Source organism: Manacus candei, unplaced genomic scaffold (genome assembly GCF_025592945.1).
Source record: "Manacus candei isolate 608988 ecotype Guabito, Panama unplaced genomic scaffold, ASM2559294v1 h1tg000029l, whole genome shotgun sequence".
Lineage (NCBI taxonomy): Eukaryota > Metazoa > Chordata > Aves > Passeriformes > Pipridae > Manacus > Manacus candei.
Genome location: NW_026138077.1, coordinates 849,300 through 876,529, shown reverse-complemented (window position 1 = coordinate 876,529; position 27,230 = coordinate 849,300). Strand labels below are relative to the sequence as shown.

General features: G+C 41.9%; 1 protein-coding gene across 2 annotated transcripts in view; it reads left to right on the top strand.

Annotated features, from left to right (window-relative positions):
* Positions 1 to 27,230, top strand: part of ZNF804A (zinc finger protein 804A) — a 167,106-nt gene that overhangs the window by 121,024 nt on the left and 18,852 nt on the right. Inside the window, exons 3-4 of one of the 2 annotated variants that reach the window (XR_007905058.1) lie at positions 19,821 to 19,951; positions 22,333 to 25,754. Coding sequence is in view for 1 of the 2 variants with exons in the window: in XM_051790995.1 (XP_051646955.1) it covers positions 19,821 to 19,951; positions 22,333 to 25,624 (3,423 nt within the window). In the remaining variant the exon portion in view is untranslated. Of the gene's footprint in view, positions 1 to 19,820; positions 19,952 to 22,332; positions 26,514 to 27,230 lie in introns of those variants that run through there. The other variant, XM_051790995.1, reaches the window with a different exon arrangement.

Below are 27,230 nucleotides of genomic sequence, written 5' to 3'. Positions count from 1 at the left end.
TGTGTACAAAATGGCCCCAAAAGATTTTAATTTTTAAGAACTTTCAAGTTTCCCTTATCCCTGATACTCAAGTTCAGTTTTTGGAACTTGGATATCTTACAACTTCGTGATACGCCTGTATATATAAAAAACGTATTTTTATTTCTCATACCTTGGGCAGACACTAGTGCTGGGGTTTCTTTAGGCAGAAACAATAATTGCTCTTGTTCTGGGTACTTTAATTGCAGCTTACACAGAAATGTCTTCAAGTTCCTAAACCACTCCAGGAGTGTTCAGTGGAGGCAAAAATGTCAACTTGGGGTTTTCTTCTCCTTTTCCACATGCAGTCAGTGCAGTCTTGGCTGCAGAGCCTCTGCTGGTTGGCTCTTGTTTCAGTTTGGTTTTTTAATTAGTGCTACTACTACAGCTGTACAATGAAGGGTATGAGTGGCTCCCAAATTTAAGCTTTCCCCACCCTAACAATGCAAAGGACTGCAATAAGAAAGACATAAATGAGGGCTCCGTGAGCATTTGAAAGGACAGATGAGGCGAGCAGGAATGGGTCAGTTTGACCTCTGTTGGCAGACAGCCCTCGTTTGAGCACATTTCGAGAGTCAGTGAAAAGGAAAGCTAGAAATGTGCCCCTGCCTTCAGTCCTGATTGTATTTTGGATCTGCTGAGCCTTTTCCTGCATCTTAAGGACACCAAACACTGTCACTCCAGTCATACCTCCTAGTCTCTCACCGTGCTTTCACCATGCTTGTTCATGACATCCTTGTGACAAACCTGAAGGATTCTGTAAAGGACCTTCCAGTTTCTTCATGTGTGGCAGAAGTCTCCATGTGTGGCAGAAGAGTAGAAGTTCAGCATCACACGGTTGAAAGCGTTGATGTCTTTTGACTGAATGATTGTTTTTTATTTTTTTAAGACATTCAACCTGCAGCAAACAATATAAATACGAGCACTTGAATTGTCTCTTCCAACAGCATGTTGTATCTTTTCTTAAATTAGACCCAGCAAGAGATTTGTGGTATACTGTAATGTAAATTATAAATTATATGAATTCGAGTTCATTCATGATTAATGTGACTAATGCCTGGCATCTCTGATAGGACTTACTGCTGTTGTCTTGGTGTGCAGTCTTGATATACATAATGCTAACAAGAGAAGACTTGTTATCAAGTAAGCCCTGCACCTGGACCCCACCTTCCCTTTTCTAGCGTTCAACAAAATTAAGAAAAAAAAAACCCGACCACCTTTTTTAATGCTGATTTTTTAAAATTTATTTTAAACTACTTATTTTTTTCTTTTTTTGTATTTTTTTAATAGCTGTTAAGTGTTTGCTTGTGCTGGCATCTGTATGGCACATCTGCTGCAGGATCTCATTGTGTTACATGATTTATAACTACAGAGAGACATATCTGCTTACAAGTTGCTTGTAGTGAGAGCAAGAAACAAAGCAAGGGACTCCCAGCAGTAGTGTGGAAGAGAAGGGTTCTGACAGTACCAGAAGTTAGGGATCATTATTGGAGACTCCCTTAAGGATCAGATCTCCTTCTCACCTCTCTGCATCTTCCTCCCTCACTGTTATTGTTGTTCCTCTCCTGGCTGTCGGAGAAGCAACTGGGTGCTACAGAGGCACACAGGTTACATCCAGCATTGTTCAAGGATACTTAATGTTATCAGTAGTATTTGTCTCATGGACAAAAAGTGTGGTATGAGACATTCCTGCCACTGGGTATGATAAAAAAATGGAAGGTTATATTGCTGTGAAAAGGAACACACAAATAGGACAAATTAGAAAAATCAAATAAGCAAACAAAGCATTAAAATGATGCTTATCAAACTCACCCTTAGTTGTTTTCATTCTCTTTTGCTAAGCAAGCATTAAGCTTAACAGGAATGGTTCTTTCTTCTGTTTTGTGAGACAGAGGCTGCTGCCACCTCTCCTCCTCTCTCCTCCTGCTTTGCAGTCCCACTTCTCTGCCCCAGCAGGAGACTTTTCTTCTGTGCCATCTCAAGACTCATTTCTTGCTTAATGAACCCTTTGTTTTTCCTTTGTTTGGATGCGAGTACAAGGCATGCTGCTGATATGGTTTGCTTCATTTTCTTCCCTCCTTTCTACCCATGGTTACATGATTTGCATTTCTAAGGAATACCCACTTAGTATGCTTTTCCTGACATCAGCCTGCTATATAGTGTTGGTTAAAAATTATGGATTGTATAATGAGAAATATATATAAAAATATCATCTTAGATAAATAATTGTAGTCTGCCTGTGAGTGTTACATGACTCTTAACCTATCTGAGGTCTGCTTTGCCTACAGAGGCTGTAACCTTGTCATGGAGCACTTGATATTTGCTTGGCACAGTTGAAGCTCTAGTCTGAGTTACTCCTTCATGGCCAACACTGCCAGCATCTTCAAGTGGCCAGACCCAGTATACCTGAGTTCAGCTCAGAAGGTTTCTGAAGGACAGGTGAAATCACTGGGGGATTAAAAGCTAAAAAAAGTACTCCATGGGGAATATTTACAAGGAGATTTTTGTGTTCAGATGCTTAGAAGTAGGTCAAGCCAGAAGCAGATGTCCAGACACCCCATGCCAAAATTGCTGCAAGGCGTGTGCTGTAACCAAGCCTATTTTAGGATCCTTTTTCTTTTTTCCTAAACTCAAAAAAACCCAAAACAAAACAAAACAAAAAAAAAATCAGAGGGAGGAGGAGTGACTGTCCAAGCAAACTCTCATTACAGCAGAGCAATAGGACTTGCAGTGGTGGGAGCTGGGCAACCTTGAAATGGTAGGTGTTGCATAACCTCCAGTTATGATGATGAGGTGGGGGGTTACTTTACTTAAATGATGGTAGATAATATCTCAGATGATAGCCAGTCTTTTGCAAATGTCTCTGCGGGTGGCGGATTTTCTTTTCAAGTGCTGTTTGGGTATTTTGCTTTGGCTCGGCACACCTGCCTGGCTGTGAACAAAGGGAAGCTGGAGTAGCTAATGACTCATCTCTCTGCCTCCGTTAACAGGAAGATCAACGAGGCAAAAATAGTGTTGTATCATTTTCCTTAAGCAATAGTGAGAAGAAAAGATCGTGTATTCATAAAGTGCTGGCTTCAGAAGCTTCTTATTGCATCAGCGTAGGAAAAGTGTAAAATTCCAGGTTTATGTTCCTGTTTGGGTACAGCTTCACTGGCTGCTCACCATATTTTGGGGATCCACCACTGCAAAGGGGCTTCTGTGCCTTCCTATATGGGTATGCACAGAGAGGATGGGCTCCTTTGCAAATACCTCAAGTTGCTGCCTGATGTGGAGATATTTGATCTCCAATTTATTGTTGAGAAGGCAACTGAGAATAACAGGGTTCAAGTAGTGCACCTGTCTTTCCTTGGTTTGCTGCAGAGGGTAGTTATTCTGCAGGTCAAGCAAACCCAGTTCTTGTTCTGATTTTTTTTTTTTTTTCAAGTAGAAGTAAAGGACAGCAGAAGCAATTTCCGAGCTTGGTGTGAGCCTCACACAAGGAAGTTAATGGCTCTGCTTGCTGTGCAAGGTCTGAATTTGATGGGGGGTCAGAGTGAGGGAAACAAGGGCAGCCAGTGAGGTCAGGGAGGGAGCAGTCCCTACCTGTCCTAATTTTTATGGAGGGGAGAGCTTGTCTGCCTGCAGGAAGGAGCTGTAGGGTGTGGGAGGCTGTTTGGCTCTACAGCAACAGCTGCCCTGAGCAGGTGCCTGTCACTCCATGGGCAGGGACTGCGTGTGGCTGGAGGATGTAAGGGGGTGGGGTGGTGTGTCCTCCTGAGTGCTTCACTTCACGCTCTCATTCATAGGTGTGCGGTTCTGAAAGTAAAATAAATAGATAAATAAACCCCACAGAGCTCATAACAGAAGTCAAAAATATTAGTCACTTATGGGAGATGATTTCTGTGGGGTAAACTGCCTGATATACTGCTAAGGGAAATATTTTCTTGTACCTCTGCAACTGCTGTCATTGACAATAAAATTGCTTGAAATATTAAATAATGTTAGTGTGTTGCCTACCATGACAGAAACTGTAAGAGGTTTTGACCTGTAGAATGCTTTAATGGGCGCTCTACAGAGGAACTGACACTTCCATTTATTAATTTGTAATTGTCCAAAATAAATCCTTCTTTTTCCCCTCCTGGTAGATTGAAGCCTAGGATATGTTAATTGTGCTGGCTCTTCTCCAGGCCTGACACCTTGACAGCTCTTGTCAGCTTTTAAAAGTTACTCCCTTATGAAAACTGCACTAGCTATTCTCCCATCATGGCCTTGCCACTCATCTCTTCTGTGTTTTTTTAATTCTGACATCAAAGTTTACGCTTAGCTTTGACCCCCTGACAGGAGAACATTCTCTAATGACTAGCAGTAGGTCAGCACTCCCTGTTTTGGAGGAACACAAAAAAAAAAGTTAAATCCAGCATTTTGGTTAGCAAGTGTACGCCTGGGACTCTTGCTTTACTAAGGCTCACTTATTTGCTCTTCATTAAAGAAATGAGATTGTACAGTAAACTGATTTACTAGCTGTACCACCCAGTGCTCTCATCTCATCAAATCTCACACTGTGCAGGACTGGAGCATCTCATAATTTCTAAAAAAAGACCTCTAATTAACATTTATGTGCTACAGAACATGATGGTGCTTCAACGGGTGGCAGTTTTTCCTTCGAGTCGGCGTTGGAGCAATATAATTGTGTTGCTGGAGCTGCTGCCTTAGAGATATAAAACCAAGACCTTGACCACCACGATAATTGAAGTTCCCAGGCTGCTTTCTTAGGAGCAAGGGTAGTAGCTGCAGTTGTGCACTGGCCAAAATCCAGGGGGATATTTAGATTCTGTTACATTGATCCCCCCTGCAGGTTCAGCTGATGGCAGTGGCTTCTCTTCCTCCCGTCCTCGAGGTCTGGTGTGATTGATGTGCACTGCCACACATCTGCCACTGTCTAAGCCAGGGGAGGTTGTGTCCCACTGCTGAGCAACGTGGTGCAGGTGTACCCCTCAACCCCAGCACCTGGAAGAGCCATTGTAACGCTGCAGAATTGATGATTATCAGAATTACAGGTTCTGGGTAAGGAAAAATACTGCTCCCTGTGCTTGAGCACTCGAACCACCAGAAATCACTGGTTTCTGCATTTTAAGCTACCTGTCAGCAGATGAGCAGCACTAATCAGATCACATGGAAGAGAACTCAGGTTAAAGGGGTTGCTTTTGCTTCCACTTGCTCAAAGTGCAGTAGCAGAATATTCTTTGTGAGAGCTTGATGTGTTGTGGTGTAGGCTTTTGTTGTTTTTTTTCTGATGACTACTCTGACATGCTCTAGAATCTAAGTTTTTCTCCCTCTGGCCTGGAAGATGGTGGAGTTATGTTAATGTAGGGAACTTACAGTAACTGGGAGAGGCTGATAAATTGTTCCTCTTCAAGCCCTTGACTCTGATGGAAAATAACCTCTGTTAAGATGGTGTAATTAATGGTTTCACTATGTTCAGGATCTTCAAAAGTGAAAGGTAAAACTATGAAAGTTGGTAGTAATCAGAGTTTCACTTACATGTTCCAGTTGGACTGAGCCTGGAAAACCAATCTGCCACCTCTGTCTCCCCAGAAAGCCTAGACTGGGACTAGAAAGACTGATTCTTACAAAATATGATGGTCAGCCCTGGTTTTCCTATTACCTGTAGGATTAAGAGTGAGAAAATGAAAGACTCTTTCATCATAAACCCAATTCAGAGGACCAGAAACAGCTGAGGAACTGTACAAGAGGGGAGGGATCAACCCCTTCAAATGTGGGTGGGCATTACAAGTAACATTCCTGAGTCTTTCCTAAATCTTCTGCCCCACTGCTGCTGGAGAATAGTTAGACTCTTGTGTACTGAGTGACTGGCTGGAGAATTCCTCCAGGGTGGAAGAGGGAGAGGTGATGCTTTCCCTGGCACTAAGCAGGAATGTGGACACAGATTGCAGATGTGCTATGTACAGGACGCCAGCTGGTGTCTTGAGGGTCAGTAGGAATTTCAAAGAGAATGATTTATTGTTAGTGATACTGCCCCAGGCAGAAGGGAGAGTTCACAGCATCAAAGTGAGGTGTCCTCCTCGCAGGCACAGGAGATTGGTTCCACAACATCTGTTAAAAGAAGAAAGCAAGTCAAAGCAATGCTGATGTATCTGCTTGTGAGGGTGTGAAACTGTTACCTGTGATTGGAGCAGACCCTTTATTGCCTGTTGGCAAGTGCCAGATCTGGTTTCAGTAGTGAGAGTACTGGGGTCTTGCATTGCTTAAATGTGCATGTGTTTGATGAATAGACCCACCCTGTGCTCGTGTCAGGTGCAGCTGTTTCTGTGCAGCATCTCAGGGTGGAATTTCTGCTGGGAAGCCAAGTATCCAAATTTAGGTTTTCAAGGGACTTTGTTCTTACCCTTCATCTTTACTGATTGAATGAAAACTTGAAGATTTAACACTGCAAAATACCGATATTTTAATATAAGATGTGTTTTAAATGATGCAAAATTACTTAAGAAGTCCTTATATTTTGTGTGGGTATAAAGGATGGTTTTCCTTCACAAAGGAATTTTTCACCCACTACCTGATTGCCCTTCTTAAATTTTAGAGAGAAAAGAAGTGCTGAAACCCTAGAGTAAGATATAGATTCAAGGCATAGCAACATTCAGTTTATGGGGTGAAGTGCTATACATTAATAAGATTTGATGAGAATAGAAAACAGTGTATAACTTATAACCAACTTATTAAAACTAAGTAGGTATTACTTTAGTTCCATCTTCAGTGATCTTCTAGCAAGTTATTTCTTTTAATACAAGTTGTTCTAATTTGGGCAGTGGGATCAAGAAAGAGCTTTAGTTGTCTGCCAGCAGCTCACTTAGGGACCTGGTTCCTCAAAATTTGGGAAGCTCCTATTGAGTCTGGGTGCAGGTTTTGCTGCACAAACCAAGCTCTGGTGCTGCCTTTGCTGAATGGTGAAATGGGAAATGGTCCTAAAATAAGTCCCATGTTTGTCTGCCACTCCATCTGAAGAAATATTTTGAGTGATGAAGCTGAACTGTTCTCCTGCCTTATGCTGGGAGTGATCCATGACTTTGCTGATCTCTGTGCCTCTGTTTGGACAGGACAACATGAAATGGGTCGTGTGGATTGCAGCCCATTCTAAGTAGTCTCAAATCAGAAATCAGATCAGATGTTGGTCCTGTGTGATGTTTTCTTGGAGCTGCTTCACACTGACTCGATTTTACAGGCAGAGTTTGAGGGACAGGCTATTTTGTTTTGTAACTGAGACCATACAATAAATGTGAGTCAGAGCCAGAAATGGGGTATGGGTCTCCTGCTTGTCTTTGTTTGAAGCCTATCTGTAACTGGAAGACATTTTAATGTGTATACATTTGTATTAGAGATAAGACTCCAAGTTTTGTTCAGAAACTTTCTAAGCTTTGGAGCTTTACAAGTTTTCTAACCCTTTTTGGGTCTTTCTGTGACTATGCTGTTGCATCCTGCACAAGCAGACACAAAATGGTTTTGGGGGATGACAGTTTGATGAATGAATTTGGGACTTTCATAAAGGATGAGTCACTTTGATGCCATTAAGAGAGAGAATTCCAACAATAAATCCAAGATGTATGGAGAGAGAAAAGTGGTGTTGTTCTAACCTTCTAATGTGGTGTTCTACTAAGTATCACCTGTGGCAGTTTTGCAGAAAATGGGTGAGGATGTTGCAGGGAAAAACAAGTGTCTTATGAGCTTGGGTTTTTTTCCAATCCCAGTGCTGAGGGCACTGCAGCATACTAGTGAGGAACCTTGGAGCAGGAATGTGTGAACCTTAAGTCAGAAGGAAAATTTTGAGACCAGCCTACTTTAAGGAATGTTGTGAAGACTGAGAGCAGGTACCTGAAACATCTGTGTTTCCATGGGAGATAACGTGTGGAGGAAACAGCCAAATTTTTAGTAGGATAGAAGGAAGTGTCATCATTAGCCTCTCTATTTTTATAGCTATCCATAGGAAAAGAAGTATATAAAGAAATCTGAACCCAAATTTGTGGAAAGGTTTTCCTCTGGTTTTCATTTTTTTTCATTAAAAATGCCCACAAGATTTTGTAGAAAGAAAAAGATTTGTTTAGACAAAAATAAAAACCCAACTACTCGGATGAATCAGAGCCAGAAAAAAGACTGATCACTCACAGAGTTCTCCTACCAAATTAAACACCAACAAAGATACCTGTTCAATAGTGTAAATCTTGTGCAAAAGTAGAGAATCTGGTCTACAAATACTTATTAGTTGTGGAGTGCTATAGCAGTGCTTGTGTGGTGCTTGAGGTAAGGGGTTTGTTTTCAGGGCTGGCAATTCTGAGAATAAGATTCTTTGGGGTTTTTTCTGGTCTTTGTAAGAAGAGCAGGCAAGGGTTTCACAGCTCTCATCACCAGTTCTTAGTTGCTGAGCACTTTTGTTTGTTTCTTTGAGTTTGCTGTGAAGACAGTAAAGCACTTCTTAAACTTCTGCAAACGTACAGTTACCTTGACCTTGAGATGATAAAGCTTCTGCTCTTGTTTTCCATTTTCTGTGGCAGTGTTTTATCCAAAAATGCCTTCACATGGAGTGGGGACATTTTAAATCAGTCTTCTGCTGAGATACACAGAAGGTCCACCTACTTAATTGCCCCTGTTATTTATGTGCCAGATAAATAGCTTTTTATGGGCTGCTTTTTCTTCTTTTCATCAAAGCTTGAGCTTGTGGCAGTTCAGGTTTCAGAGTTCAGTGCTGTAGGTGGTGCTCTGGGCTGTCTTCCTTGTGCAATGCTCACCTCTATCAAACCTCTGTCATGGAAGTGGATGTAGTCCTGTCCTTGCTGTTATTATCAGTAAGAAAAGGTAAACCAGGATGTCAGTGTTCCTTGGGAACTGCTTTCTGCCTTTAAGAATGTGGACTGAGATTTGGGTACATTTCTGCTCCCTAATGAGCTTTACATTATTAGTTAATTATTGTTTTTCTCAATTTCCTGGTGATTCTTAATCAGGGGCAAATTATCTCCTGGTAGGTTCATATCTGACTGAGGGAAAGGAACGTTGCCATAAATTGCTTCTGGGTGATATTAAAACAGAAAACTGGACCTGCTGTACCCACCATCAGCTCTGTTGTGTGTTCAGCCAGTCCTTGAGACCAGGGTACCTGGCCAAACACCTTCTGCAGTGACATGGGAGAAGGAAACACACCCCAAGTGCAGAGCCAAGGATTTGTTGTTGGTTTAGCTTGAACTAAAGTCCTAACAGCCCACTGAAAGAATTATTAATAGGCCAATTATAATGGCCTAATGGCACTTACAGTCCAGATTATTTAATTGTAAGAGCTCATTCCTGATAACAATACAGATCTAATAAGCTTTCTGGTGTCTGATTATTTTCTGGTGTCATGATCCTCCTGAAGAAGAAAAGGGAGGTGTCATTACAAGTTGTCAGCACCATGAGTTTTTCATGTGGAGGGGTATGATGTTGATATCTGTGGTTTCCTCCACCATTTTGCCAGGCAGAAGGCGAAGTTAGTGTCAACAGTGTCTTTGTCCTCACTCTGAGGTCTACTTGGGGACATTTTTATGTGTTTACTGGGACAAATATGTGCTCCATTTACTTTCTTTTTCTTCAGTGGTTCACAATATTGCAGTCAAATTTGCCATATATGTTTTTCTCCAAGGAGTCTGCGTGTATAGCAACAAAATTGGCTTAGGGATAACAAAGATTTTGTCTGTGCCAGTTAGCTGTGGCTGTGAGATACGTCTCAAAATTTGCAAAGGCTCATTCTTGTACCGGTTTTCATTGGTGAAATTTATGCTCTTTGAAGTAGCTTGTCATGGTCCTGAGATAATCACTGGCAAGGACCAGAGCCTGCTGATGAGAAGCAATTTGTGAGCAGAGGCTTTGAACTGCTCAGTGATCCAATCTAAAACTGATATGAGAAACAGATTTTGATTTAATTCTGACATAAGGAACTAAAATAAAGAGCTTGCTTTGAGGAAATTCATGTCTCTCCTTTAACCAATCATAGCCATTAGTGTATCCTTCAAGGGTTATGGCAAATAACCTTTAGAGGACCTGACTGTAAATATTAGTTCCTCATTTGAAGTCACTGTGCACATTGCAGAGATTAGAAATATTTGGTAGGTTCATTTCGGTCTCTGTGGCAGTCTTTCCTAAAATGTCAGTGACCAAAGAGGCTGAAACCAAAAAATATAGACTAACAGTGTCTGCTTGCAATTTTTAATTTGCTTGTAGAAAGGGTGTTGTGTCCTCCTTCAGTAAGGAAGGAGGAAGAATCAGAATAGCAGCAGGATCCTACAGAGAGCTGCAGTGCTGGACACCAAGTGAATCATCTTGACCACAGTGAAAAGCTGGTAAATGACAATGGACACTGGTTGGTGTTGGAGTTTACTGGGGTGAAGAGTCTCAGAGAACTCAGAGGTGCCCCATATGTTATTCATGCAGAAAACAGCAAAACAGTCTCCAAAATGAGCAAAAAAAACCAACTTTAACATCTGAGCCATCCAATGCTTGTGTGTGCTATCTATTTTGTGGCTTAATCATCTCCCACTGGAAAGCCATTCTAAAGGGAAATCAATTTTTCCTCTCCAAAAAAGTTGTAGAGGTGACCTTTCTGTGAGAGTTTTTGGTGAGGAAGTTGTTGCTCCTGAGAAATGGTTTATGGAATATGAACGTTACACAAACAGGAATTTTTCCATTAGCTTAGAGCTTTCTGGGTGGACTTGAGATGGGATGTTGTGGAGCTCTCCTTATTTATGCATGGGAACTTGTAACTGGCCAGAAAATAAAGCACAAATCAACATTTCTCATTCGGTGCCTGAAAAGATCACAGGAGGCAGTGCCAATATCAGTGTTTTGGTTGCAGCAGAACAGTCAAGCTTGTAAATGTTGTGTATGTGATGCTCAGGAAGATTATTCTGGATGTATAAACTTCACTGCTGGAGTGAAAGGAATAGTGGTGGACAGTGCTGTGGGACCAGGGAATGGCACAGGATGTCTGAAACAATCTGTGCTGGGTTGTCCCAGGGAAGAGGATCCGTGGCAGCTGAGGGCAGCCCCACACTTCCAGCCACTTGAGTCTTTCCAGAGGGGTGGAGTTAAGCCCTTTTCTCTAACAGTGCTGGGAATAGACCATTTCTTGACAGGATTTAAAACATGGCACGTGGGTTTGGGTTTTTTAATCCTAATCCTAAATGGTGCAGGGGTGGGTACAAAGGTGTAGTGATCCTTGAAGAAGCAGTGTGTACCAATCTTGTCTTTAATCTTTGTGACTGAAGGAGCTTCCTTAGGCGTTGCTGAAAAATTTCATGGTGAATTTGAAACCTCTTCTCTCCCCGAGCTCACCAAGAGTTTCCCCATTGACTTTAAGAAAAGTAGAATTAGGCCTAGAATTATTAAAATAAATTCCATTAAACTAGAGTCTAGCATATGTAACCACTTTCCAGATTTAGAAGCCTGTGTCAGCTTCATGTTCCTTTCATTATCTGGTAAAGGTAATTTAATAGGTGAGATGCTAATTCTGTATTTCTGTGTTGTTTCCTTTGGTCTTGTCCTTAATATTTATGGAGTATTCAGCTGATTTTTGCTGAAGCTAACAAAAAAAATCCTCCAGCTTGCAATAAGATCAGGTTGTTACACACGTGGCCAGTAGCTATCACAGTGAAATATTCAGTGTGCAGCACTCAGCAATTCTGCAGGCTTAAAACAATGTTTTTGCACAATGGCTGCACTGCCATTGTGACATTTAGTCTACTTGAGAAAGCACAGTTATCTTAAAACAAAAGCAACAGAAGTCTTAATTTATGCTCCACAAGCTGTTATTTGTCAAAGTCGTGGAGCCTTGTTCCTGTGTAAGGCTGGTGCTATCTGAATCCTGCAGCAGGGGATACTGGAGGGGGGCACAAATGCACAGGATGGTGTCAAATGAAGTGTGAGAAGAGCATTAATCATCACATAATGAAGTATGGGTTTGTTCCTGGCAGATAACTTCTGAAAGAAAAGCGTGAAGAGGAATAGAAAGCTGAGAAATTTCTTTGTCCTTCTTTTTTCCCCTCAAGAGTAATTAGTAAGATATTCATCAAAGATAACTAGTTTCATGTATCTTACAGGTGCAAGTGTGCAAAATGCTTAATGTTCTGATTTTCCTCATGATTCTGAGAACAATTTTTTGTATAGGTTTTGGGTTTCATTTTAAGCTCAAGTTTAATTTATTTTTCTCCCCATGAACTTATATAGGAAAACCTAACTAAACTCAGGACACTTTACAAGATTCTTTATAGACACAAGTATTTAGTCTCAAAAACTAATTGTGTATCATGAAAAATAATTTCAGCTTTTATATTAGCAAATAAGAAAATACCAGTGTGAATTTTCAGTTGCAGAACATAACACATATATTAAATATATATTGGTGTGTTCTAAATGTAAAAGCTGCCTCAACAACCCTTTTTTGCAGACTGCACAACAAACTGTACTACTGAGTATTGTTCAAGTGTGCTCATGAGCAAGTTACAGTTGTTTGTGAAGATTTGCATCGTATCAATTCATTTAAAGTTAATAAAAAAATCTTCCAAATCATGAAGAATCTCATCTTCTCATCACCTGCCTCCCTTTGGGCCCATGATGGGCAGGCAAAGCAATCCCAACCTTCCTTTCCTCTTAATTAATCCCCACTTTCTTCCCAGTCTGGGATGATGCTCATGACAGTGCTAGAAAAAGAGCAGTTTCACTTCTATTGAATCTACCTATTCAGCAATTTTCTGGGCTCCAAAGACTTGCTATTTTAAAATCCTGCATATATCTCTGTGTTATTAAAAGACCATCAGGAGGGTATGGCTGCAGTTTGTGGTAGAAATAGGAGAGGAAAAGGATTATTCACAGCCTGCATGTTCCTTGTCATCTGGAGGGGCTTAATATCTCATCATACACAATGTGGTTCTGTTGCTAATTTGTGGAGCTCTTGGTATTTAAGAAAAGGTTTAAATGCTGCAGCTTAAAGTGCAGCTGGAGGCGGAGTTAGTTAGAAACAGCTCATAACTTGCAACAAACTGGAAGTTATTGATAAGCCAGCAATAGATCCATGTTATTTCATAAATAAAAATAAAGTGAGTGGCCACTGTGGTCCATAGGCTGATAAGTGAGGAGGCAACTCACTGCAAAAGATGGAAATCTTAAAACACAAAGATCTTAGAATGGTTGGAAGGAGCCGTTGGCTTCTCGCTCGCCGAGATCGAGTAAAATGGTTTTTTTTTGGTATTCAATTCTTGAATTTCTGCAGGGCTGGAGATTCCTCAGCCCCCTCTTGGTGAGGTGTTCTGGTGCCATATCACCCCAGCAGGAGGCTTTCCCTGGCACTAGTCAGCAGCTCCCCATCAAGTGATAGCAGGCTGCTGTTAAAATTACCCCCCTGTGAGTCTTCTCTTTCAGGAACATATTATAGCAATTAAGTCCACGGTGGCAGCATGAAAAAAAAAGGCAAAAAAGCCTATTAATTTCTTCCTTAGCCTGCTTATTTGGGTGCTTGAAATGCTAATTTCATTGAGAAATGCTAACATTTCTCCTTTCTGTGGAAATAACTTGTCTTGCATAGCTTCTGCTAGGGAAGGCCTGTAGCACTAACAGGGGAAGTCCTTATGCTGTTATAATATCTTTTTCTGGAAGCTTTAATTTTTTCTATAATCTTTACAAGGGGAGAATTTTTTTTTTTTTTAATAATAATATGAAAGATCCTGTCATATGAAAAGTGGGTAGAATTGCAGACCAGAGCACGAGTGAGGAGATGCTGCCCCGTTGTACTGTGTGAAGTGGAGGGGTCTCCAGATGCAGAACAGTAAAATATATACATGCCCAACAAACCACCAAAGACAGCAGGACCATTTTACATCTTGGATAAGCAATGTTTTCTGCTTTAAATGGCATGTTGCAGTTGCCCATTTGAGCATTTCCAGGTGTTACAGGAGCTGTGATCTGTTCAGTTATTATTTATAATTGATTAAGCTTCTTGTGAAGGATCCTAATCTGGTTTGGTGTGACAAGTGCTTATCTAATGAGTGTGTTGTCGCTGTGTTTGTCATACCATAATTCACATAAAGAAGCAATAAACCATCTCAGTTAACAGGGAGTTATATCCACAGCACTCATGCAGTATTCAGAGACAGGGGAATATGCACACCTTCTAGAATAATCACTGGCAGCTAAGAAATATTAATACTCATTACATATCGTACAGATTTAAAAAAAAAAAGGCACAAAATTGCTTTATTAAAAGCATGTTTTATGTCATATACAGATTTAGAGGAAAAAAATATTTAATTTGTTTTAAATAAATTGAAAGGCTTATTTTGTGCCACTTCCATGACAGCACTGGACTACCAACCCATGTTGCCCATGTTTAGTTAATTAACAAATTTTTGAAGGGCGGGAAGGAGCTGGGGTGGACTTCCAGCTCCTTTCAGGGTGTAAATGGAGTTACAGAAAGCACAGGAGCTGGGGAAGCTCCTCCTGGCCTTGGGACACACATGTAGGACTGAATATCCCATGTCTTCATGGTCCCAGCTGTCACTGGCAGGGCAGGTGAAGCAGGAGCAGGTTTGTGCCTTGCTCTGCTCTGGCAGGTTGGTCACCAAACTCAGCAGCTTTGAGTATCTCATAGTTAGGTAGCAAGAAAAGGAAGTTTTATTTTGATGAGTTATCTTCAAAAGCTAACAGTCACATAAATTAATGATTTAGTGACTACTGGGAATACAGTCATTTTTCCTGATGAAATAAAAAGACAATAAAGCAGCAAAATTTGATGTCATGGCTGTTAAATTCTGTAATTTTATACTTCCATCGATCAGAAAATGGATTTATGGTCTCCGTATTTTCAGCATTGTAAAAGTCTGCGTAATTTAATTGTTAATCTAAGGTCAAAAGTGAATTAGCATAATAATACCTGAACTGCACTGCCCTGAAATCCCCTGATAGGCATCTTTCTGACTCCTGCTATTATAAAACTGTTCCCATTAGTTCTCGACCCTATTAAAGTTGTTCCTAGATAAGCTTTGCAAGGGTAGTGTGTGAGAAGCCTCTCTGAATAAGCAGTCCTTAGATGATGCCATTGTCATGGGTGGGGCTGGTTTTTATGTGAGATATTAAGGCTACAGAGAGAGCCTCTATCGAGCCTGTATCAATCCTGATGCTTGTTATGATCTCCCCTTTGTTTTCACAAACTTTGTTAGAAATTTCACTGCTTTTCTTCAGAGTCCATTCTGACAACATTAAGTTATACGTTCAAAGATATAAAATTATTTGAGGCTGGTTTTTTTTTCCCCTCCTCATAGTATTTATCATATTTGGGTACATTGTGTGTCACTGTTCGGCCTTAATGTGCTTTTGCTGTCCTGGGTATATTTATTAATTAATGTCTTCTCTGTGTTTTGAAAGCCTGTTAGTTTTAAGTACTATTGTTACCAGTGCTTAAATCTTGAGTTATTAAAAAAAAAAAAACAAAAAACAAATCCAACAGCCCCTTAGCAAGGTGGCAAAAGGCTTGTAATAGTGATGTAAGAAGTGCATTTAATGCCATAATGTGTCTTTGTTTTTGAGAGGCTTTGATCCAGGGAGGTTTTTTAGGCACCTGGCTCTGGTAGCAGGATCTGGTCTTGTGGTTCTTATGTTATACAAGGGAGAGTTAGGAAACATTTTGAAAAGCACCATGATGAAGTGAACTGTCTCATGTGGTAAATGGGGAAATGAGGACAAAGGTGAAGTGACCAAAAATGGGGTCCTCTTGGAATCCACTTGGGATTCCTTTGATTTTTGTGATGGTTATCTCCCACAAGGAGTCTGGGAACACCACAGCATTATGCCTCTGAGTGAAATGCAGCCACACCTGAGTTTGGACCTCACGTGGCCGCCTCACGTATAATTTCATCCTGTAAATCTTCCTTTTCATCTGGACTCGCAAACCTCAGCTCAGCACGACGTACCGGGTGTGCCGCGGCTGAGTTTTGTTAAAAAGAGGGGGAATATTTCTGCTTCAGGCCCGGTGCTACGGTTAGATTGTTTAAAATAATCCAGCTTGTGGCCCAGAGAAAGCAGCCCAGTGGCAGGATCACGTTGCAAGGCTGGAGAATCGGGGTCGGGCTCCCCGTCGCTGCGAGCCGGGCGAAGTCATTTGCAAAACCACGGTTGGTCCGTGCTCTGCACCTTCAGAGTGGCAACACGGTGTACCAGGATAATGATGAAGGCATGTAGGGTCTCCTGGAGAAATGGCAGTTAATTATTCACTGTGAGCTGTTTGTTGAACTCTCGCTTGCTGGGTCTCACATGTTTTGAGCTGGATTGTAAGCAGAGCAAAATACAGGAGGGAATCCAGTGCTCTCTGTCTGCCTGCTAATTATTTGCTTACTGATCCATGGAAAAAACCCAGACATAACAGGCATTAAACTAGGTATTGAAGTTAGCATTAGAGAATGGCTCTGCCACGTGGAAAGGCAGAAAAACTTTTAAGAAAAAGATGTTTTGTAGGAATAAGTTGCGCTTCGTTTTTATCTCAGCTATTTACTTTGAACAACTTTTGGGGAGTCCTTCTGAAGCTCAGAATGCACGGACTAATGGTGTTTTATGTATAATTGGGTAGTATCTTATTTTCCTTTGCATAATTCAAGTGAAACCAACAAATTGCAAATAAGGGCAGCATAAATGCAGTGCCAGCAATCCCTAGCGTGACCAAGTGCAGTAAGAGAATGCAGGTGGGGAAAGTTTATCAGATGATTAAATAAAAACAAGTGGAAAATAACTACAATATTAAAAAAAAAAATAGAAGGGGAGGCATTTGCTCATTTAGGTGACCTTTTATTTATAGGAAATGGAATTTTTTTGAAACCTCAAACCAGCTTGCGCCGGGTGCATGTTTTGTGGTTTAGAACTAAGAAAAGTTCCACTTAGACACATGCACTTGCAGAATAAAGTCCTTGGGAGTAACCAAGGTATAATCCTTGCAGATCGTTAAAGCTCTCCATGAAAAAGATTGAGATACCAGTTGTAAGGGAAAAAAAAACCCCAAAACCAAAGCACATTGTTAAGTAGTTTATCTGCAAAGGGCCAGTTTTCCATACAGGAAAGGGCTGGTGTATCTGACAGGAGGTCTGACAGAAGGGGAGCTCTGGAACGAGCAGTTCTCCAGAAGAGGAGAGCAGGCAGTCTGACATGAAGGCTGTGCACACAAAACTCGTGCCAGACTCCTCTGTCTTAACATTGACACCTACTTAGAGCCACCCGAGGAGAACAATTTAATTACCTAAAAATTGTGAATGGTTCCCCCCTAGCAGGTCTGTTATGTGCTAAGCTGGTAACGACTGGTCGAGGAGATGAGAGGCTCAGATCAGTGGAATGATGGTTGTTGCTTAGCAATTCTAGGCAAGAAATGCATCTCCCCTTCCTCCAAGATCACATGAGATACTTTTGCCAACACCATCCCTGTTCACTGTGAGCAAGACTATTCACACCCTGAAACATGGAGCTGTGTTAACTTCAGCACTCCTGAGGGCGTGGAGTCTTCCTAACTTTCATCAGCAGGAGGACTAAAAGGGGTCAGAATCTGGTCAGAATCAAATCACTTCTTATAATCGTCCTGGTAATTGTAGAAAAGTACTGCTGCTGGGAGGTGGTTATGGATTTGTATACACCTCAGCTGCTCCTTTTTAACCTTCTGAGAAAGCACTCTATTATCTTCCTTTTCTTCTCTTGATCACCTACTTCTTTCCTTAGGCGTTGGAGGGGAAAAAAAAAACCCTGAAAAATTATTGAGCTTCACAAAATGCGCTGAAATCCTCTCTCTGAGTGCCAAGGGCTGGAGGTGGGGAGGGGAAGGAGCAAACTTCATCCCTTCTCTCATGTTCTGAGTACTCAGAAGTTGCCTATGAAATGAAGTACTTGGGGTTTCATAAGTGGCTAGTGGGGAGCAGGGTCAGTATCGTGCTATCTTCAGGAAAACAGGAGTGCACAGCGGTAAGAAGTGTTCTGTAAAGGCACTTCACATTTCAAGTATTCTTTTTCTGGGAAAAAAAATGTTATCATACATCTAGTTTTGAGTGTATTTATAGCCTTATAATGTGTTAGCAGAATAAAGCAAATTTCTATAACTCTATCTAGAAAATACAAGTGGAGGAAGAAGTGATTACATTTCAGATTATTTCTCTCTATCGAGGATATCCAGTTATTTGGAAAATAATGCAAAAATTGAAAATAGAGAGTATTATTTATTTTTTCTTTGAGTTTTCTTTCTCAGCACATTTCTCCATATTTATTTCCTGCCATTAAATGGACTGCCAGGGTTGTATGAGCATCACCCAAAATGGCAAAGATGAATTCAGTGTGTAAACGAATCACAGAGTATCTCAAGTTGGATGGGACCCGTAAGGATTATTGAGTCCAGCTCCCTGCCCCTTGCAGAACCACCTAAAACTAAACCATGGGACCAACTCTGTCAGCTGTTGCCAGGCTTGCTGCTGTGCCCACTTGGCAGGGAGGTCTGTTCCAGTGACTGACCACCCTCTCAGTGAAGAAGTGAATGACAGTATGTGAGGGGCATTTTTCTGTGAATAGGGAAAATAAAAACTCACAAAAGGGGTGGAATCAAAAAAATTGAGAAGGAACAGGAGAACAGTGCTGGTAGAGTTCTGCAAGCTCTAGTCTGTGTGCATTTATGATGTGCCACCAGCAAGAAGAGAAGTTTGGAGTTACTGCTTTTACAAATCAGTTTGGCCCCTGTCCATGGCCAGTCATTACCACTTGGACACTAAAACAGGGGCAGATTGCTGGATTCCTCCCAGAATCATGGGATTACCATCTCCTAAATTGATGTCATCTGAGTGTGAGCCATAATTGGGACACACCAATGGGGTTTGGGGCCTACTGGACCAAATATGACAGGAAGAATTAGGGAGGTCTCTGTGTACTGTCTCTCTGTGATATGGAGAAAATGATATTTCCTTTTCATGTGGAGAATCAGAGCTGTGCACTTTCATTTCCCTCCAAAGAAAAAGGCTGGACATAAAATCAAATGAGATACTGGGTTGATCCTCAGTATCTGCTTAACTGCTGTGTCAGACTCTAGCATGAGCAGGAAACAGAAGCTTCTTCAAAGGGACAGTCTTCCCATTTCAAAATAGAAGATTTCTCTGACCATTACATCCCTTGGGGATCCCTGCTGGGACAGGACCCTTTAACATCTTTAATAATGACCCAGATGGCAGGACAGCACACTCTCAGGAGCTTTGCAGATGTTAGCTTGCTGAGAACATGGCAGGGCAGGTCCAGAGGGACCTTGGCAAGCTGGAGAAAAGGGACCTCCTACAGTGACAAATGTAATGCCATCACCTTGGGCAGAAAAATTCATGATTTAGTACAATCTGGGGGTTCAACAGGCTACAGAGCAGTTTTGCAGAAAAGTTCCTGATGTGGTCTCATTTTTTATTGATACCTCAAAAAGCAATTAAGCTGCGAGGAAGGTTTTAGGGAAAAGTCATGAGCACAATTCTGGATGAGCATTGCCACATCCTACTGAGGAATGGTCCACATCATCACAAAAGCTGCAGTAAAATTTCCTGGATTGTTTCTAACCTAGCTAACCTGTCTCTAGCACCTCTGTGTATTTTGGTTACTCCCTTGAAATGCTTAAACTTACTGAACGGGTCACTTTGGTTAGGTTCAAAAATAATTGGTGCCATGAGCGCTCACCAGCGAGTAACTGTCAGTGTAAATGTTTCTCATGCCTGGGGTTTTTACATGCATTATGTGACTGTTTCTTGCAGAGACTGAAGGAACTGAAACACAGGGAGTTTGCACGAAATGTAGCATCTAAGTCACGAAAAGATGAAAGGAAACAGGAGAAAGCCCTTCAACGCTTGCACAAGCTGGCTGAGCTAAGGAAAGAGAGAACGTGGTAAGTGCACAGCAGCTGAAACATAAAAAATATTTTAAAATAAGCCCTCCACCGTTAGCTGGTGCTGTGGGATGCAGGGTGTTGGAGTCCCTTGGCTGCAGCCCCACACATGTGTTTTTATGGCATTTTGGAAGCTGTATGTGTACAGTATTTGGTTCACACTATATGCAGAAATGAATGTTTAACGTTGCTTTTTCAGCTGAGCTGAAATGACACGTATTTTTAGTTCAAAAAAAGACGTGTTTCATATATATTTCATAAAACCAGGCACATTGGTTGAAAGCTGAGTGAACTAGGTCATGCATTTGCAGGCTGGCACTACTTCATTGATGAGGTGAGGAACACAGTCTGTCTCTCTAGGATGTAACAGATCTCTATGATTTAGGTTTCAAAATGCTTGCCGGGGAAAGCATCCAGAAATGTAGCTTTAAATTTCAATAGCTGGATTTTATATATTAAAAGGTAAGTGCTCCTTTTTTCCCCAGCTCAACAGAGTGTTTACCTCCCTCTGCAAAAGTGATTCCTTGCTGCTCATACATTTTACTGTTGCATCCAAACATGCTGTAGAAATGAATATTGAGCTTGCTGGTTGTGACTGAATGCTCAAATAGGACACAGTTCTGACACCGATAAGCCACTGAAAATACATGTACTCATCACAGTGTAATCTCTCTGGGGGAAAAAAGAGAATAAAAAAAAGGTAGATGCTCAAGTGCAAATGTTTTCTTTTTATTCAGTCCTCGTCCCACCAGACGAACCAACAGAGAAGTCCAACCAAGTTGCAGCTCTTGCTCAGAAATAGCCTCTTTCCCCCTAGATTGGATGGTGGGCAGCCTGCTGGAACAGAGTCTGTCTGAGCAGGTGGAGAGGATGTGAACGCTGTGAGGTCTATTTGGCACGAGCAGCGTGACGCATAATGTTTTAATCTTTTTATGATAGCTCATGGAGAGACTCTTCCTCCTCTATCAGTATTTTAACTGTCCAAATTTAATACTTGAGTATATTAGATATTATTCCCCTTAAACACGCTCCAGAATCTGAATTTAGCATATTTCAGGAGAAAGAGGAAAAAAAACCTTACTGTTTCCCTTTTTCCATGCTAGTGAAGCACAGATTTTGCAAACTTTTGTTGTTTCTGGATTTTTTTTTTTTTTTAAATATCTTTTTTCTAGTTCCTGAAGGAGAACTTCTGTCTGAGCTTTATTTTTCTACCTAATAATTGCTGTTCACTACTGCTTTGCATCCTTAGAAGTGTGATACAGACAGACACAGAAGATTTTTTTTTAAGCTGGTATTTTCTAGGTTGGTTTTGTAGAAGTCACCATTTTATTCTTTTAAAGGAAGGGTTTGTGTGGAGTTTTTAATATATATTTTAAATTTATGAAGAACTGGGCAAGGCAGGAATTCTCATGAGGAATTCATCTCTTGTAAAACTTCTGCTTTACTTTCTAGACCCAGTTGGGTCATAATTCTTTATCTCAGCACTTTTTGGGGTCCTAAATGACACTTGTAGGATTTTCCCAGTGACTCATCATCTAATATTGCTCTGCACTGTAACACAAAATAATTTGGTTCAAACAAACAAATTGTTTTAACATAGGTCCATTACTCCTAGTGTTTAGCAGTTCCTGTGGATCCTGGAAAACTGGCAGTTAAACGTTTTTTGCTTTCCTCTTTCCTTCCTATTAAGTCAAATAGAACAGATGGGAAGAGGAAAAGAAATGGAGAACAGAAGCAGACAGTGATAAATTTTTTCTCAAGAGGGATGAATCACTTAATTCACTCCTGTCAGCTGAAATACTCTCCCCAGTTTTATTTTTCCATGAAAGAAATTGCTGAGATGGCGATGGTTTGGTCTGTGAACACAAATAGGATGGGAGCTGCTGGGGGATTGCCTGTGGGCAGAGCAGCAGTCACTGGAATGATGACTAAGAGGAAAGTGCTCCATGAGGTGCTCTCTGTTTTAATATATTTTGTAGCACTAAGGAATGTAAAACCTCCGCTATTTGTAGTAATAGTGTTGTAACCACGCTGGTCTACTGGGAGGAGAAGCAAGATTTCTTGGGAGATATGCAGTCTCTTATTTGGCCAGCCAGTGTGTCTAGGAAAAGTTAACTACTTTGTAGGAATATGAGTCCTTCAGCTGGTAACACATGAGGGAGCTGGGAGCATAATATTTACTCATTTTTTTTTCCCCTCTAATACTGGTCAACTGATCTTATTATAAAAGATGGTGTTTTTTTCAAACATTCTAAATCCACATATCCACAGATTCCTTGTCTTTCCTTAAAAAACTCTCTTAGATACCAGTGTAATACCACGTTTCTGTCAGCAGTTCTCTGAAAGGTTTTGACTCAAAAGAGTTTTGTTTTCCTTCCTAGTGCTCCTGGAAGCGGCCCTATGTTCAAATCCACTACAGTGACTGTGCAAGATGACTGCAGTGATATCCCAAAAAGTGCTGCCATGGATTCTGCCAACCAGCAGGATTCCAGCTGTACATTAATGCACGATGCACAGAACTGTAAAGACGTTGCTTCTGTTGTTCCTTCCACTCCTGGGGATGTGTGTGGTAATAAATCCGATGCCAGCAAATGTGGAGATCAGGTTCAAGGAGCTCAAGGACACAGAGTCGGGTTCTCCTTTGCTTTTCCTAAGAAAGCAGCAGTGAAACTGGAGTCTTCAGCTGCTGTTTTCTATGAATATAATGACGAAACTTCTATGGAGCATGGATTTAGCAGAAGGAGTAGGTTTATTCCAGGAACATGTAACCTTCAGCCTCCTTCAGCAGCAGAAATAGTCGTATGCCCTGAGGAGAAACAAAACTGTTTTCACCCACTGGTGGAAAAGTGCACAGACACAGCAGAAGCCCCTGAAGCTCAGGATGCAAAAGAGCTGGCCAGTGAGGAAAGCAGGGTGCTGGAGAGTCCCTCCTTAGCTCCTGCCCTGTCCCACTCAAAGCAGCTGGTGTCCTCAGACCCGGGGGGCTGTGCTATGGATGTAATTGGAGCTGACTTACCGGAGCAAACTCTGCCCGAGGCTGTGGACAGCGCTCAGGTCCTGCCCCTGGACAGCAGTGGGTCTGAGCTGCAGGCAAACAGGCCTCTTGTGCAGGAGGGTGTGGAGGATTGTTTATCTCTGCAGGACCTTGTGGAGGAAAACGACAAAGACGGGAAGAGCGATCCATCCGCAGCTGAAACGGAAATAAAGGATCCGGGGACAGATGCAGTAGTTTCATCACCATCTGAAGAAGGTGGTAATGGAGCCTCAAAAACAAAACCAGACGTGCACAAGAGACCATGTCAACCCTTTGTTCCTGTTCTTAGCAAATATGGATCAAATATTCTTCAGTGGCCATCAGAAATGTTAATTTACACAAGTACAGACCCATCGATTTCTTACAGCTGTAATCCTTTATATTTTGATTTTAAGTCATCCAGAGCAAGTGACAGTCAAGAAAAGCTCAAACATCAACCAAACATACCTCATTTGCACCATAAAACTGAATCTGACCATATCTTAGTCTCGGATTTTACAAATAAACCTACTTCAGAGTGTGGTGATTATGAAGCAGAAGTGAATAAAAATGTGTGCAACTATACAATACCCCTTATAAATGATGTTTCCCTTTTCAGAAATTGTGACCTTGCAAAAAATCAAAACAAAGTGTCCTTGGATGACTCATTCAGAATTAGAAAAATAGAAAAGTATCACATATCTAAAAACCACTTACGACAAAACACTGTGATGGATGAGAAATATAACAAAGTCTGGATTAAAGAAAGCCATGAAAAATGGCTTCACAAAAGCAGAAAAAGGAAAAGGAGAAGAAAATTATGTCGTTGTCATCATCATCACTGTGGGGACACAACAGCAGCAGAAATGGAGATGTCTCCAGTACCTGAGAAAGAAATTACTTACAGAGATGAAAATAAATATCAGCACCTCCAGAATAATGCAGAGAAGTGCAGACACGATGCAGGGAATATCTGGTTGGCTACAGGTGAGATACAGCAGTCACATCCAAAACTTGGCATTGAAAATGGTCATAAGAGAGTCGTGTCTGCATCAGATCACGTACACTGGGACAGAGGCTGGTGTGACTTTTGGAGTGCAAAAAACAGTGGCCAACACCATGGGTGTAAACGGCTGCACAGAAAGAGCAGAGCAAGCTCTCGGAGGCAGGCAAAGCAGCTGGCTCCAAGTTCCAGGAAGCACAGCCTGAGGCACTCTAAAACATGTTGTAGCTGGAAAGTCAGGAGGTCAAGCTGTAGCCCAGAGCATAAATGTTCAGGACAATGCAGTGGGGAGAAGGGTCCGAGTCAAAACCAGTCCGTAAAGCGAGGTTACAGTGTTCTGACCGAGGAACCTGAAAAGTGCCACCGCAAGCGGAGGCAGCACACCTACTCCTCTTCATCAGATGAGAGCTCCTGTGGACAGGCATTATCAGCAGAGGAATATCTAAGGCAAATGTCTACTTTAGTTACGTATCACAAAGCGAAAGGGAAACACAAGAGAAGGAAAACTAGAATCCATCATGTTTTCCTTGACAGGAATGCGAGAAGCGAGACCTCTGGACCTGCCAAAGAAACTTCTGCAAGTTCTACGTTAAATATTTTGGGGGACTTATTGGCTCAAGACAATCTAGAGGAAACTAACGCAGATCCCAAAGCTGATGGTGCAAAAGATACAGATGAAACAATGGAGCTGGAGGAAAGCAAGTCACCTGTAGAAGGTGATGGTTCACACGTGCTGGAAAACGATAAACTGAGGGCGAGTGCAGCGATGGAGAGCACACCGGATACGTTTTCTGATGTCATCACGGGCTCTGCTGCTTCTGTTCCTGAGCACAGTGCTCCGGCAGCTGCTGGCACACAGGATGTTCTGCAAGATGAAAAGAAAAAAGAAAACATCACCAGTCACGAAAACCAAGCTCGTTACAAAGTTCCCCTCTCCAGCAGACATTTGGAACCGGCTCCTCCTAAATCCTATCTTTGCCATTATGAGTTGGCCGAGTCTCTACCGCACGAGAAAATGGGTGAGGTGACCAGTGAATGGGTACAGTGTAATCCTGGCATATTTAGCAGCCCGCCACCCTTGCCATTCAAAGAAGCACATGTGAACAGTCATACCTTTTTGACTACCGAGCAGTTAATAGCCCCCTTCCCCCTGCCCGATCAGACACTGATATTCCCTCCCGACAACCACGAAAAATTCAAAGAGCTGCCGTCCGAGGCGTATCAGCAGATCGTGCCACAGGGCGTGCTGGCCAACAAAGTGAAGTTCGCCTTCCCCCCCGCGGCGATGCAGCCCCCGAGCTCCCCGCTGCAGCCCCTGCCCCTGCAGCCGCCGCTGTGTTCTACCTCGGTCACCACCATCCACCACACCATCCTGCAGCAGCACGCCGCCGCCGGCACGCTCAAGGTTCTCCAGCCCCACCAGCAGTTCCTCTCGCAGGTCCCGGCTCTTTCCAGAGCGCCTTTACCTCATCTGCCGGTGGGACCGCGGCTTTGCCCGGGCGGCCACGCTGCCTTCGTGGCCCCGCCGCACTTGCCGCTGCTGCCGCCCTCGGTCCTGCACCCCACCCAGCTGGCGTTCCCCCCGCTGCCACACACCGTCTTCCCATCCCTGCTGTCCCCGCACCCGGCTGTCATCCCCCTCCAGCCTCTCTTTTAGGACAGGGATGGGATGGGGGAAGGACCCTTCGGCTAAACGGTCCCGATGTTTCCACGGTCCCCTCAGCTTTGCAAAACGGTTCTGTGAACTAAACTGGTTAAAATGCCTCGTTCCTTGGGAAGCATTTACTGTAAGTATTATGATGCAAACATTCATGGCAAGTTCAGACCTGTACTATAACTAAAGCACTGAATAGTCTGATACTAATTATGAACTATATATATATATATATAAGTGAAAATCATGTCTTAGAATATGTATAATGTATATAAAATATATTTATAGTTCTATAACTTATGTTGTAAAGTATTCACCTTTCGTTTTTTATCTTTGTGTATTTGCACCTATTTAATGTTTAGACAAAGCTGATGCACTATGTTTTGTACTATGTTCTCTGAAACTGTAAATCTAGTGACAAACTATCTCTTGCAATAAATTTTTGTTAACTACTTAAGTATATCAAAAATCTTTCATTACAAGCCTCATGGATGTTGTTCTTCCATGTCCTTCTGCAGCTGAATGGCATCTTTTACCCCTGTTATGTTGGGATAATCAGGTTTCCCACACGTCAGTGATTTATCAGGGAGGTTCAGAGGCCAGTACCTTGAGGGCAGCTGTCTTACCGAGCCAGAGAAAGGGTAATAGATGTGTTTGTGTTAGTGGTTTGATGTCACCATGACAAATTTTGCCTACTTGTGGTATGTGCACAGATTGCTGACTGGTGGAGCTAATCCCTTTTATACTAAACCACAAACAGACGATGTAACAAATGTAACATGGGGAGCGGAAGGGGGAGAATAAAAAGGGTAATATTGATGTCAGTTTGACTTGAAGAGGACGTTGCTCGTAGCAGCAAGGAGGGGAGGTGTTGGTTGCACCCAGCGTGCTCTGTGTGTGGGTGGATCTGTGCCAGGGAGGGCCTTGCTGCCTGTGCAGTGTGTGGAGGAGGGACCAGGAAGAGCTTTGTATGGGAAACCCACCAGGGTTTGATATAAATTCTTACCTCACTTCGCCCCTCTCTCTCCTGCAGCATTTCGCTAAAGAAATAGAATAACAGAGTAGAGACTAATTAAAGTAATAATATACTGCCAGTATTTCTAACTGTACTACAGAGACTTCTCCCTACCTCTGCAGCCTTTTTATTGCTGTTGAACCCCACCCAGCTTTAGCCAGTGAAATCTTCTCATTTGCTTTGGCATGAGATATATCAGACCTACGCCTGTGATGGTCAGGAATAAAAGCAGGAGTCATCCGGAGGTAGAGTCATCTCTTTGAGTTAAAATGAAGTGTTACCATGTGAGTGAACCTAAGGATTTGCAGCATGATGGTTAGTGCTAGTAGTAGGCCCTCCATAACAAAAGGGCCTCCCAATAAATTACTTCTTTTCACCTTTTTATATAGTGTAATAAAATCATGTAAAGCTGAACTAAAGGAATAGTAAATTCAAAGTATTATTAATATACATTGCATATTAATAGCTACAGATGTTAACCATTTGGAAAGTAATACTATATCCTAAAACATATATTTTCTCCATCTAGAGCTTTAGAACTTACCTGTATCAATATTGCACGTTTTAGCACAATATTACATTAAAACTATAGCA